The sequence below is a fragment of the Narcine bancroftii genome, chromosome 5 (genome assembly GCF_036971445.1).
Source record: "Narcine bancroftii isolate sNarBan1 chromosome 5, sNarBan1.hap1, whole genome shotgun sequence".
Lineage (NCBI taxonomy): Eukaryota > Metazoa > Chordata > Chondrichthyes > Torpediniformes > Narcinidae > Narcine > Narcine bancroftii.
In genome coordinates this window covers 211,069,449-211,083,729 of record NC_091473.1, presented here as the reverse complement: position 1 = coordinate 211,083,729, position 14,281 = coordinate 211,069,449, and the positions used below count along the sequence as shown (strand labels likewise).

Here is a 14,281-nt window from a genome sequence, read left to right as displayed (position 1 = left end):
TTGCAGTGCAGAGTTTCAAATTTAATCAATTGTAAACACCAAAGGGAACTTGTACAGCTAAGTCTTGTCCAACAGTTAACAACATTGACGTCTCCTGGCTGCTTTATGATCTCAACACAAAATCCCAGCCACAGATGGAGTGAACACCTCCCCACACAGGGAGAACGTGAACAGTCTTTCCCCTGTGCAAATTCAACAGTGGGCCTGCAGAGAAGAGGAATTAACAAATTCCTTGCTGGGAGACAACGGTTTCTCTGCAGCGTGAACTCTCTGGTGCCTACGCAGGTTAGTGGAATGAGTGAATCTGATCCCACACAGGGAGCAGGTGAACGGTTTCTCCCCGGTGTGAACCCGCAGGTGTGCGTGCAGGCTGGATTGACGAGAGAACCCCTTCGTGCACAGGGAGCAGGTGAATGGTTTCTCCCCAGTGTGAACCCGCTGGTGTGCCCGCAGGTGGGAGGACTCAGTGAATCTGATTCCACACAGGGAGCAACTGAATGGTTTCTCCCCAGTGTGAACTCGTTGGTGGGCCTGCAGGCCAGATGGCCAAGAGAACCCCTTCCCACACAGGGAACAGGTGAAAGGTTTCTCCCCTGTGTGAACCCGCTGGTGAACTTGCAGGCCAGAGAGCTGAGAGAACCCCTTCCCACACAGGGAGCAGTTGAAAGGTTTCTCCCCAGTGTGAACCTGCTGGTGTGCCTGCAGACCAGAGAGCTGAGAGAACCTCTTCCCACACACTGAGCAAAGGAATGGTTTCTCGCCAGTGTGAACCCGCTGGTGTACCCGCAGTTGGGAGGAGTAAGTATATCCGATCCCACACAGGGAGCAGGTGAAAGGTTTCTCCCCAGCGTGAACTCTTTGGTGTGCCCGAAGGTTGGAAGACTGAGTAAATCCAATCCCACACAGGGAGCAAGTGAACGGCCTCTCCCCAGTGTGAATTCTCTGGTGTTGTAGCAGGTTGGAGGATCGAGAGAATCCCTTCCCACACGCACAGCATTTAAAGGCTCTCTCCCCGGAGTGATTGTTCTGGTGCTGCAGGAGGCTGGAGGACTGGGTGAGCCCCTTCCCACACACGCGGCAGGTGAACAGACTCTCCCCAGGGGGAACACACTCGTGCTCCTCCAGGTCCTTGGACGTTTGAAAGCTCTTCCCACAATCAGAGCAGAGGAATGGGCTCCTCCTAGTGGGGACACACTGGTGTTGCAGCAGTGCCTCAGAGCTGGTGAACACCTCCCCACACTCGGAACAGGGGAACGGTCTCTCCCAAGTCTGAGTGCAGGGATGTGTTTCCAGCAAGTCCACAGAAAGCCCTGCCTTACCGCACGCTTCACTTTGAAGTGCTGTATCACTGGGCACCTGACCCTCCATGTCAGCCGTAGGCTGAAGTCCAGTTTACGTACTCAATGGGTGAAGGGTTTCTCTATGCGGTGATCTCAGTGCTCCTAATCCACCGAGAATCTGGTTGATACTACGGTCCCGAGGAATACAGTCAGAGCGTCAGACCACAACGTGTTGTTATCTGCAGCTTCCTGCCTGGAAACGCACTGTTTTCTTAACCCTGTGAAGAGAAGATGGTGGAGTGAGAGGGAGAATGACATTCTCTGCAGCCAATGTTCCAGGACAACACACCCTGGACACATGGCCAGTTACATGACAAATTTTGGAAGTGTTCTGAACTGTGAGGAGAAAAGAACTGGAGGGTGAAATTTAGCACAGAGAAGCAAATGTTATATGTTTTAATGGAAAGGATGAGAGGCAACAAACATTAATTACTGTTATATGGTGTCTAGTTGTGTGAACCATATTTTAGTAAACATGTGACGATCTGAGGGTGAGAGCAGGAATTATTTTAGATTTTTATGTCAAAGGCTCATAGCAACTTTTGTTTCAGAAGTTGATGGCTGAAGTGTTACTAATAATCCCCAAACAGTCCAGAAACTGCACTGTCCAATGAGCCTCAACAGCACATACGCCCACACATCAACCTTCTACTATAACGTTGAAAGGACCACCAACTTTCAACCAATCGCATCCACCCAACCCACAAACAGTCTCATTAGAGACCTGTCACTCAACTGCAATCACCCCATGTGACACCGTCCCAGAATCAGTCACGTTCTCTCACAACTGAACACAAGCAGCAGTTTTGAGGGGATGGGAGCGGGGGTTCCTTTGCAAAGATGGCGCTGGTGGCAGGCATTCAGCTGCATCCGAGAGTTGAGTAAGGTCAGAGGTCAGATAATTGGGGTGGGGACAGGCAAGGTACGGGGAGAACACATAGACCTGGATGTTAGCACCTCTAGCTCTAAAGTGGAATCTCTCTCTCTATGCCCTGTTCCCTCTGTCTCTTTTCCTCATTTCTGCTTTCACACAGCCAACCCCCATCCCCCACTTATTCTCCCCTTCCCATCCACATCTGTTTGTTGGTCTCTACTCCCCACCACACCATTTTTCTTTCCTCCTCCTGAGCCTTTAAATTCAGACGACTTCAGACGATGTTTTAATCACACCTTGAAGAAGGGCTCAGGCCTAAAATGCTCGTTAACCAGTGAAGCCACACACAAGCCAACGTGATGGGTCCAGTAACACTGGGGAGGACACCTGCACAAAGAGACCTCTTCTGGGGTCCACCCTCACTGCTGGGTGGTAAAACGGTCCGCCACGGCGTGTCCAGATGACTGCTGAGGGTGAGGAAGTGGAATGTGTGCAGTAGCAACCCGTACAGGATTCGTGAGGCAGGTCACGCTGTGGCGGACCAGCTCCAGAAAGAGACATCGGTCCTTGGGATTGACAAACAACACTGGCTGATGGGGGTTCAATGCAGCTGGGATTGCTCCGCCTCCCCCCTTTACCCTTCTCTCAACCCAACACCCATCTCCACAGGACAAGGACCAGCCCCTCCAAGAGACCACGCCCCAGACCTGCAACAGCTCACGATAAAGCGTAGGCAGCTCCCACAGAGAGGCACGGCTGCCTAAAGGCAGTGTCCCTGGTGAAGGAAATCTGTGGCCAGCATGTGCCATCGTGGAGGTGCTGTGTACATGTATCTGTGTATGGCCCTGACACAGAGGGCCGCCAGCTGGGTATGGAAGCACACCAGCGACTGACCACCCTCCTCGATCCACAGACTCAGGACCGCTGTGTAGACCTGGTGCATCCTGTTTCCCCAGAGAAAGTCCACCAACTTCCTCTGGGTCGTGGTGACAAAAACCGTGGGCAGGACCAGGGAGGCCAGCCACAACATCAGGGCCACCAGCTGGTTGATGACCAGTGTTGGTACAAGATTGCATGGTGGAGACCTGACCAGCACATCAACAGATCAGAGACCTTCACCCCTAGGTCCCTCCAGTTGTCCAGAAAGGACTCCCCAGTGGCACTCAGTTGGACCCCCAGGTACAGGAGATGGGAGGTTCTCCACTCAAAGGATTGCATCTGCATGAGCAGGGAGTCCACCTCCAAATGTCCCACCAGAAGGTTTGAGCACATCGCCTAGATGACCCTGGCAGAGGATATGGCCAAAAGACCTTCTGGCAGTTGCACATCCTCTGCAGGTCAACATGTTCAGTGACCATGAAGATGATACAGTTTGTGTAAGTCGAGAGGAAGACTCCCATCTCGGGATCTCGCAGAATCAGACCTATCAACCGCTTCCAGTGAAGGGTCAGGAATGACTCTGTGAAAACAGAGTACAGTTGTCCTGACATGGGGCACCCCTGAAGAAGTGAAAAAGTGCCGTTAGGGACCTGTTAACCTTGACGAGACACTGCCATGGGTACAACAGTCATATGACGACTGTGAAACATAGCCCCAATCGCACACAGGGTCCAAAGCGGGGAACCGTGATCCACCCCGTTGAATGTCTTTTCCTGGCAGATAGAGAGAAAAGCAATTGACAGACCAACCATTCAGGACAGTTATGCCAGGTCCCGAACCAATTGAATGCATTGGCGTAGCTAAGGGGCAGGTGCTGGGAGAGTTCCCCCGAGCACATTCTTTACAGGTGGTGCCTTTTTAAACTGTGTGCTCACGGCCCAGCCTCCTGTGATGCACTTCTGGGCCATCAATGCAGGTGCATCACCGGGGGAGTTGAGGTGGGGGCGGTGGCTCACCAGCGCGTCACGGCGGGGGTATGGCCCACCAGCAAGTCACGGGAGGGGTGGCCCACCAGCAAGTCACGGGAGGGGTGGCCCACCAGCAAGTCACGGGAGGGGTGGCCCACCAGCAAGTCACGGGAGGGGTGGCCCACCAGCAAGTCACGGGAGGGGTGGCCCACCAGCAAGTCACGGGAGGGGTGGCCCACCAGCAAGTCACTGGAGGGGGTGTGGCCCACCAGTACGTCGCTGGAGGGGGTGTGGCCCACCAGCAAGTCGCTGGAGGGGGTGTGGCCCACCAGTACGTCGCGGGAGGGGTGGCCCACCAGCAAGTCGCGGGAGGGGTGGCCCACCAGCAAGTCGCTGGAGGGGTGGCCCACCAGCAAGTCGCTGGAGGGGTGGCCCACCAGCAAGTCGCTGGAGGGGTGGCCCACCAGCAAGTCGCTGGAGGGGTGGCCCACCAGCAAGTCGCTGGAGGGGTGGCCCACCAGCAAGTCGCTGGAGGGGTGGCCCACCAGCAAGTCGCTGGAGGGGTGGCCCACCAGCAAGTCGCTGGAGGGGTGGCCCACCAGCAAGTCGCTGGAGGGGTGGCCCACCAGCGCGTCGCTGGAGGGGTGGCCCACCAGCGCGTCACGGGAGGGGTGGCCCACCAGCGCGTCACGGGAGGGGTGGCCCACCAGCGCGTCACGGGAGGGGTGGCCCACCAGCGCGTCATGAGAGGGGTGACCCACCAGTGTGCAACAGAAGACTGAGCAGTGAGCAAACAATTCAAAATGGCACCAGCTTTGAAGAATGTGCTCGGGGGAGTAGTCTAGTCGCTGGCATCTGGAGAGGAAAAGCTACGAAGGTATTTACTTATCCTTGTCTTTCAAAGTTATAAAGTTATTGATAAATAATAAATAAAAATGTATGATGAATTTAAAATTATTTGTTATGCATTGTGCCCCTCCACACCCTACCCTGGTCTGATGCCCCACCGCCCCCCCACCCCCAGACGGACGCTGCTGAAAAATCAGTGTGACCTGCCATTCAACTACTGACTCACCATCTAATTTGTGTCGCGGTGCCTTTTTAATGTGCTCACTCTCCCCCCCTAACATTAGAACCTGGCTACACCCCTGGGTGAAGATTGTCCTGAATGGACTTGACAGGGTGGATCATTTGGACCAGTACAGAGGAAAGATCTTATACTCTGCACTGAGGAAGGATACTGGGGTGTCAATTCAAGATTTCCCTTTCTTGGCAGTCGGACTACGACTGCCCTGCACCAAGAGAAGGACATCTCCCCCAGGACCCATGATGTTCCAGAAGGTTCCGATGAATTCTACCATCAGCCTGTCCAGAGACAAGGGAGCTTCCAGCCACTTGACCGCCTTGGGACTGACCTGCGACAGATGCTCCCACAAGCTATGATGTGGACCTCGCTGGATGCATCTTGCGAGAACATATTATTCTCGCCAGATCCATGACAGAGGAGCCATCTTTCACCAGCAGCTCTAATTTGCCTCCAGACTCCCCACCATCGATCTAGAAAAATTAAGGCTAAGATATGGGTTCATATCCCACAGCGTCTGCACTCACGGTCTCACATACATACCTAGCAACCTCTCAAACCGCTGGTCCTTCGACGCCTCCTTCTTCTGGTCACTCTGCCAAATGAGTGAGTACTCAGTGGTCAGTCCTAGTTGAAACTCTGTCAAACAGCTCCTTGGGCTTTGGTGGGACCTTGTGTGGTCTCCTGATAGAACAGTCTTTTATGGGCCTTGCCCACATCCCATCAGAGCCTGAGTTGAATCTCACGTTCTCTCCTCAAAGTCGCCCAGAAATGATGGAATGAATCCAGGAATCAGCAATCGTTCAGCAGCCACATCTTAAAATGCCAGTAGGCAGACCATGGCAGTGCAGGCAGTGGACTGAGTGGCGTCCACAACAGGCAGCATGGAGGCAGACGAGACACAGGAGACATGCACTCCGGAGATTTTGGTCTGCAAGCCTCCCCCTCCTCTGGACTTCCTCAAGTTGGCACAGGAGTCTGGATGAAGATTCCGACGGCCATTGACCAGATCAAAGTATCCCACCAGTTACCTCACCGAGGCTCGGCTAGATGAGGGCCAGAATAATCCCTGTGCTCGAGTGGTCAAGATCCCACCCTACCTGAAGAAGCGCATGCCTTTTTAAACCCATACACCGACTACATGCTGAGTTCCTGCAGCATTTGTGTTTTTACAATCATTGTGTCTTCAGACTTCACCCTCCCTCCCCATCTATCCCCATGTCCCCTTTCCTCTAGATCTCCTTCTTCCCCCCTGTGCCCTGTTCCCCCAGTTCTGCTTCCACACAGCCAACTCCCTCCCCCACCAGTCCTCCCCCTTCCCTCTCTCCTGTCCTCCCATCCACATCCTATTAACATCTTTTGTCTGTCGCTCTGTTCTCCTCCCCCTGCTGTTTCTCCCCAGCCTTTTAATTCGGACGCTGTCGGCTTTTGACAGCCCCTGAAGAAGGGCTCAGGCCCGCCCCGTCGGGAGTAGATCTTTACCTCCTGTTGGTCGCTGCGGGACCTGCTGAGATGCTCCAACCTTTCCATGTATTTACTGAACGAAAGAAGCGCAGAACCACTTCCCCTCAAGGTGCCCAGTACGCAGGTGCGAGGGAGCAGGATTGACATTTTCCGTTAGCGAATCCGACGGGGGGGGAATAGGACACGTGACGGTGATTGGTCAGGAGGCGGGTCTGAGAGAGTGACAGGTTTCCGAAGTTGGACATTGGTGGAAGATGCAGAGTGGAGATAAATGGGCGGGCATTGTGTGCGATTACGTCATAACGATTATCACGTGCTTCAGTTGCAGTTTGGGTCTTTTTTTAAGGCATACTAGATTGAGCGGTTTCTGGCGCCCGTTGCATTCTGGATAGAAACACTGACATCGCTCTTGCTGTGCGCAGTGTTACGGATTCTGCTCCCAATTTTATGTTATCTCCTCCTCGATGTGCGTTTCCACGTTATCTCCTCCTCGATGTGCGTTGCCACCAGGAAATGATGTCATACACAACGCCGCTCACCGACCAATCAGTGACACCCATTTCTGTTAGCCCCGCCCTACGAGCAGATTGACAGTTACAGCAGTGCAACAGTGTCAATCAGAGAAACACAAGCAGCTGCAGTCGCTGGAACCTGAAGCGCCGGAGAAACTCACGCAGCATCCAGAGGGAGTGAAGGGAACCGACGTCCCGGAACGTTCTCTCTCCTTCCCTCCTCCTTCTCCATCTCCTTCCCTCCAACTCCCCAGCCCCTTTCCTCCCGTCTCCTGTCAGATCTCTACCTTCTTTGGTCCCTCTGTCCTCGCCCCATCACTTCTCAGCTTCTTTCTCTTCTCCCCTTCCACATGGATCCACCTATTACCCCTGACGTTTTATCCTGTGCTCCTCCCTCCGCCTTTTTATTCAGGCCTTTACCTGTTTGTGCAGATTCGTGACGAAAGGCTCAGAACGTGGTTCAGCTTTTACTTTTCCTGAAGATGCTGCGTGACCTGCTGAGTTTTTCCAGCACTTTGCTGAACTGCCCTCGATCCAGCATCTGCAGGTTTCTTTGTTTAACTCCAGGGGGACGTTGCTTTGTTGAATATTTTGCTGAACGTTTCCTCTGGTTAGTAAATTTATCGTGATCACTTTGTGTGGTCGGACAAAGGTGTTAATTGGAAATGGAATGAAGGATAGGCGGGAAAAATGTGAGTAGATCTGAGGGAAAGGAGACAAAGAGGGAAGAGAGAGACTTACTTTGTAGCCGGAGTTTCCAACATCCAAGTGAGTATACTCTACCCATACATTGCCTGTGCCCTCCCCATTATCTTGTATCTGTCATCGCTCAGCTCTTGGATGTCGCTGATTCCTGCCACCAGCACCATTGCAAGGTACCCACACGTTTCAAACAGGCGTCAATCATATGGTGCCCAAAGAAGAGTGCAGTAACCTGCCTTAATCACTATCGACCAGTAGCACTTAGAAAAGCTGGTGATATCAGCTCCTGTCTGAACATTAACATGGATATATTCCATTTTGACTATTGTAATATCAGGTCTATAGTGGATGCCATCTCACTGGCTCTACACAAACCCCTTGGACACCTGGACAGCAAAGATGCATACATCAGGATGTTATTTATTGATTACAGTTTGGCATTTAACACCATCGTCCTCTCAAAACTGATCAGAAAACTCCAGGACCTGGGAGTTAAAACTCCACTGTGTAATTGGATCATGGATTTTGTCACCTCCAGACCACAATCTGCGAAGCTTGTAAAAACTTCCACATTTTCCATCAGTACCAGAGCACCACAGGGCTGTGTTCTTAGCCCTCTACTCACTTTACACCTACAACTGTGTGGCTCGGTATGATAATGATCCCATCAAACAAGTTGCCAGCAATACCACGGTAGTGGGTTGTATAATGGATGGAGATGAGTCGGCATACAGGATGGAGATTAAAAATTTGGCCGAATGGTGTACCAGAACAACCTTGTCTTCAATGTCACCAAAACTACAGAAGTGCTTGTTGACTTCAAGAAATAAAATCCAGTGATCATTGAGGGATCAGAGGTGGAGAGGGTGAGGAAGTTTAAGTTCTTGGGAGTCACTATCTCGGAGGATCTTTCCTGTACCCAACACACTAATGGCATCATGAAGAAAGCACAGAGGTGTGGTAGAAAGTGTGCTGGCTGGCTGCATCGTGGGCTGATATGGAAACACCAATGTACCTGAGCGAAAAGCCCTCCAAAAGGTAGTGGACACATCCCAGGACATGACAGGCAAAACCTTCCCCACTACTTAGCACATGTCGGAGATTAGCAGCAATCATGAAAGACCACCCACCACATGCTCTGTTCTCACTGCTGCCATCAGACTCCTCAACAGCAAACTCAATCAGAGACTCATTAAAGGGCTTTTACTTGAGCAGTTTATTGATTTTCTTTTTGTTCTCTCTGTATTGCAGTCAGTTTGTTTACAGTTTTATATTGTTTTACATTCCAGGAAAATCAAGAACTGGTTCGACGAAAACAACCAGGAAATCCAGGAGCTGCTGGCAAAGAAGCAAGCTGCCCACCAGGCTCACCTTGCAAAGCCGTCCTGGCCAGAGAAGAAAGAGCCTTCCGTCGTGCATGCAGCCATCTTCAGCACAAACTCTGGGAGATCCAAAATGAGTGGTGGACTAGCCTCACCAAATGAACCCAGCTCAGCACGGACATTGGCAAATTCAGGGGTTTTTACGAGGCTCTAAAGGCTGTGTACGGCCCTTCACCCCAAGTCCAAAGCCCGCTGCGCAGCTCAGACGGCAAAGTCCTCCTCAGTGACAAGATCTTCATCCTCAACCGATGGTCAGAACACTTGCAAACTCTTTTCAGTGCCAACCACTCAGTCCAAGAATCCGCCCTGCTCCAGCTCCCTCAACAGCCCTTAAGGCTAGAGCTGGATGAGGTTCTCACCCGGGAAGAGACATATAAGGCAATTGAACAACTGAAAAGTGGCAAAGCAGCAGGTATGGATGGAATCCCCCCCAGAGGTCTGGAAGGCTGGCGGCAAAACTCTGCATGCCAAACTGCATGAGTTTTTCAAGCTCTGCTGGGACCAAGGAAAGCTGCCTCAGGACCTTCGTGATGCCATCATAATCACCCTGTACAAAAACAAAGGTGAGAAATCAGACTGCTCAAACTACAGGGGAATCACGCTGCTCTCCATTGCAGGCAAAATCTTCGCTAGGATTCTCCTAAATAGAATAATACTTAGTGTTGCCAAAAATGTTCTCCCAGAATCACAGTGCGGCTTTCGCGCAAACAGAGGAAACTGACATGGTCTTTGCCCTCAGACAGCTCCAAGAAAAGTGCAGATAACAAAACAAAGGACTCTACATCACCTTTGTTGACCTCACCAAAGCCTTCGACACTGTGAGTAGGAAAGGGCTTTGGCAAATACTAGAGCGCCTCGGATGCCCCCCAAAGTTCCTCAACATGGTTATCCACCTGCACGAAAACCAACAAGGTCTGGTCAGATACAGCAATGAGCTCTCTGAACCCTTCTCCATTAACAATGGCGTGAAGCAAGGCTGCGTTCTCGCACCAACACTCTTTTCAATCTTCTTCAGCATGATGCTGAAACAAGCCTTGAAAGACCTCAACAATGAAGACGCTGTTTACATCCGGTACCGCACAGATGGCAGTCTCTTCAATCTGAGGCACCTGCAAGCTCACACCAAGACAAAAGAGCAACTTGTCCATGAACTACTCTTTGCAGATGATGCCGCTTTAGTTGCCCATTCAGAGCCAGCTCTTCAGCGCTTGATGTCCTGTTTTGCGGAAACTGCCAAAATGTTTGGCCTGGAAGTCAGCCTGAAGAAAACTGAGGTCCTCCATCAGCCCCCCCCCCCCCCACATCTCCATCGGGCACACAAAACTCAAAACGGTCAACCAGTTTACCTATCTCAGCTGTACCATTTCATCGGATGCAAGGATCGACAACAAGATAGACAACAGACTCGCCAAGGCAAATAGTGCCTTTGGAAGACTACACAAAAGAGTCTGGAAAAACAACCAACTGTAAAACCTCACAAAGATTAGAGTATACAGAGCCATTGTCATACCCACACTCCTGTTCAGCTCCAAATCATTGGTCCCCTACTGGCATCACCTACGGGTCCTAGAACGCTTCCACCAGCGTTGTCTCCGCTCCATCCTCAACATTCATTGGAGCGACTTCATCTCCAACATTGAAGTACTCGAGATGGCAGAGGCCGACAGCATCGAATCCACGCTGCTGAAGATCCAACTGCGCTGGGTAGGTCACGTCTCCAGAATGGAGGACTATCGCCTTCCCAAGATCATGTTATATGTCAAGCTCTCCACTGGCCACCGAGACAGAGGTGCACCATAGAAGAGGTACAAGGACTGCCTAAAGAAATCTCTTGGTGCCTGCCACATTGACCACCGCCAGTGGGATGATATCACCTCAAACCGTGCATCTTGGTGCCTCACAGTTTGGTGGGCAGCAACCTCCTTTGAAGAAGACTGCAGAGCCCACCTCACTGACAAAAGACAAAGGAGGAAAAACCCAACACCCAACCCCAACCAACCAATTTTCCCTTGCAACCGCTGCAACCATGTCTGCCTGTCCCGCATCGAACTTGTCAGCCACAAATGAGCCTGCAGCTGACGTGGACATTACCCCTCCATAAATCTTCGTCCGCGAAGCCAAGCCAAAGAGAGACAGTTTATTTTTTGTACTACCAATTAGTGGTAATTCTGCCGTGCCTGCAGGAAAAAGGAATCTCTGTTATATGTGATGTCATGTATGTACTCTGACAATAAATCTGAATATTGTTGATACTTTGACAGTGTCAAGTGCGGTAATAGTAGTTGAGTGAAAGGACTCCAATGTAACTATTGATATGTTGGGTGGTTCCGATTGGTTGGAAGTTGCTCATTCTTTTGACATCACAATGAACAGAGCAATTTCTTGACGGTTAAGGATTCTGGGTAATAATGAAGTCATCTGCCATGACTAAAATGTTGTTCACAGAACTAGATTCCATTTAACAGTATATCTGTGGGTTCATAAAATGTTCCTTGCTGTCTAATAGTTGTTGCCTCTTTTTTTCCATTAAAATGTATCACACGTTTCTCTGTGCTAAATTTCACCCACCATGTGTCTACCTGTCTGTTGAGATCCTCCTCATAGTTCAGGACACTTCCACAGTTTGTCATGTTACTGGCCATGCCTCCAGGGTGTGTCATCCTGGAACATTGGCTGCAGAGAATGTCTTTCTCCCTCTCACTCCATTATCTTCTCTTCACAGGGTTAAGAAAGCAGTGTGTTTCCAGGCAGGAAGCTTCAGGCAACACCACGTTGTGGTCTGACACACCAACTGGATTCCTCCAAACCTTGATATCGGCCAGCTTCATCGGTGGATTAGGAGCACGTGGAACACCACATGGAGAAACCCTACACCCATTGAGTGCAAGAACTGAACTTTAGACGAATAGCTGACATGGAGGGTTAGGTGACCAGTGATACAGCAGATAAAACACTCCAAAGTGAAGCATGTGGTGGGGAGGAACTTTCTATGGACTTGCTGGAAATGAATCACTGCACTCACACTAGGAATAGACCGTTCCCCTGTTCTGACGTGGGAAGAGTTTTCAAACCTCCAAGGACCTGGAGGAACACTGGTGAGCACACCCGTGGGCAGAGTCTGTTCACCTGCCACAGATGTGCGAAGGGGTTCACCCAGTCCTCTAGCCTCCTGCAGCTCCAGACATTCACTCTGGGGAGAAATCTTTTAAATGCTGTGCATGTGGGAAGGATTTCACTCTATCATCTCAATTGCTACAACACCAGAAAATTCACACCGAAGAGAGACCATTCATCTGCTCCCTGTGTGGAAAGGGTTTCTCAATCCTCGAACCTGCTACACTAGAGAATTCACGTTCTCTCTGCATGTCTGCTGTTGAATGTGCACTGGGGAAAGACCATTCACCTTCTCCCTGTGTGGAGAGTTGTTCACTCCATCCTAGTCTGTGACTGGACTTTTGTGTCGAGATTATAAAGCAGACAGAAGACATCAATGTCATTAACTGCTGGTCGAGATTTAACTGTGCAAGTTCCCTTTGGTTTTTGCAGTTGATTGCTTTGAACTGCGCTCCAACCTCAGATAATTAGAGGAAACATAGCATCCATGGAAAGTAAAAGACAGTTTACATTTTGGGGTTGAGCCCTTCGCCAAGTGTTACAAAAATGAGGCAGATGCCCAAATAAAAAGGTGAAGGGAAAGTGGGTAGCAGACGCTTAAATGTGGACACTAATGGGAGGGTAGAAGAGTGAGAAGCTGAGAAGTGCAGGAGAGAGGGTTAAGGACATCTGATGGGAGAAGGAAGTGAAGGGGTTGAGGAACTGGAGGAGGGGGACAAGAATAACAGAAACTGGAGGTTGATATTGATGTCACCTAGTTGGAGAGTGTCAGGATGGAATATAAGATGCAATGCACAATAGAGCTGGAGAAACTCAGCAGGACTCACAGCATCCACAGGAAGGGAAAGACAGTCAACGCTTTGGACTTGGGCCCTTCGTCAGGAATGTGGAAAATCGGGCAGTCGCCTGAATAAAAAAGGAGGGAGGAGCAGCACAGGTGAACTGGTAAGAGGTTATAAGTGGATACAGGTGGGAGGAGAGAAGAGAAAGCTGAGAAGTGACAGACAAGAGGTCAGAGGGTTTCTGACTGGAGAAGGCAGGGAAGTGGATGGGGAACTGGAGGAAAGGGGACAGAGAGATGAGGGAAAGAAAAATGAAAGTGGGTTAATAGAAATTGGAAGTCAACGTTCATGCCGTCTGGTTTGAGATTGTGGACACAGGATATAAGGTGTTGTCCTCCCAATTGGTGCCTGGCGACGATGAGTTGGATCCAGATTGTTCTGATGGGGCTTTTCCTTGCAGCTCCAGCTCTTTGTATTTTTTTTTTATTTTTTTTTAAATTTTTTATTTTTCACACTATAAACCATATTGATCAAGATACATACATTTTCCTTCTTAAATATATAGTGTCATTTTCTCACCCGCCCCCCTTCCCTCCCCTCCCATTTATTTAAAGTTCAGAATATAAGATACATTAAACCCGTCAAACAATGTTGTCACTCAATAAAAATAAACAAGATATTCCACTCAGTCAGTTCTTTTCATTCTCTTCTCCTTCTGTCATTTTAGGTGGTAAATGTCCACGGTAGGTTTTCTCTATTATGTTTCATGTATGGCTCCCATATTTGTTCAAATATTGTAATGTTATTTCTTAAATTATGGGTTATTTTTTCTAATGGAATACATTTATTCATTTCTATATACCATTGTTGTATTCTCAAGTTATCTTCTAATTTCCAGGTTGACATAATACATTTTTTTGCTACAGCTAGGGCTATCATAACAAATCTTTTCTGTGCTCCATCCAAATCGAGTCCAAATTCTTTGTTTTTTTATGTTACTTAGGAGGAAGATCTCTGTTTTTTTTTGGTATATTGCTTTTTGTGATTTTATTTAATATCTGGTTTAGATCTTCCCAAAATTTTTTCACTTTCTCTCATGTCCAAATTGCATGAATTGTTGTTCCCATTTCCTTTTTACAGCGAAAACATCTGTCAGATACTGTTGGGTCCCATTTATTTA

General features: G+C 49.7%; 1 protein-coding gene and 1 long non-coding RNA gene across 2 annotated transcripts; one reads left to right on the top strand and one right to left on the bottom strand.

Annotated features, from left to right (window-relative positions):
- Nucleotides 1–7,107, bottom strand: LOC138764705 (zinc finger protein 235-like). The gene is made up of 2 exons (XM_069940953.1): nucleotides 6,628–7,107; nucleotides 1–1,558 (listed from the first exon to the last, which is right to left on the bottom strand). The coding sequence occupies exon 2, from the start codon at nucleotides 1,366–1,368 to the stop codon at nucleotides 193–195; it is 1,176 nt and encodes a 391-aa protein (XP_069797054.1). The 5' UTR covers nucleotides 1,369–1,558; nucleotides 6,628–7,107; the 3' UTR covers nucleotides 1–192.
- Nucleotides 7,108–7,225: 118 nt separating this feature from the next.
- Nucleotides 7,226–13,789, top strand: LOC138764742 (uncharacterized). Its single transcript, XR_011358292.1, has 2 exons — nucleotides 7,226–7,889; nucleotides 11,928–13,789. It is a non-coding gene; the product is annotated as an uncharacterized lncRNA (long non-coding RNA).
- Nucleotides 13,790–14,281: the final 492 nt, after the last annotated feature.

Coding starts and splice junctions, on each gene's coding strand:
- LOC138764705 (XM_069940953.1), bottom strand. CDS start 1,368: ATGGAGGGTCAGGTGCCCAGTGATACAGCACTTCAAAGTGAAGCGTGC.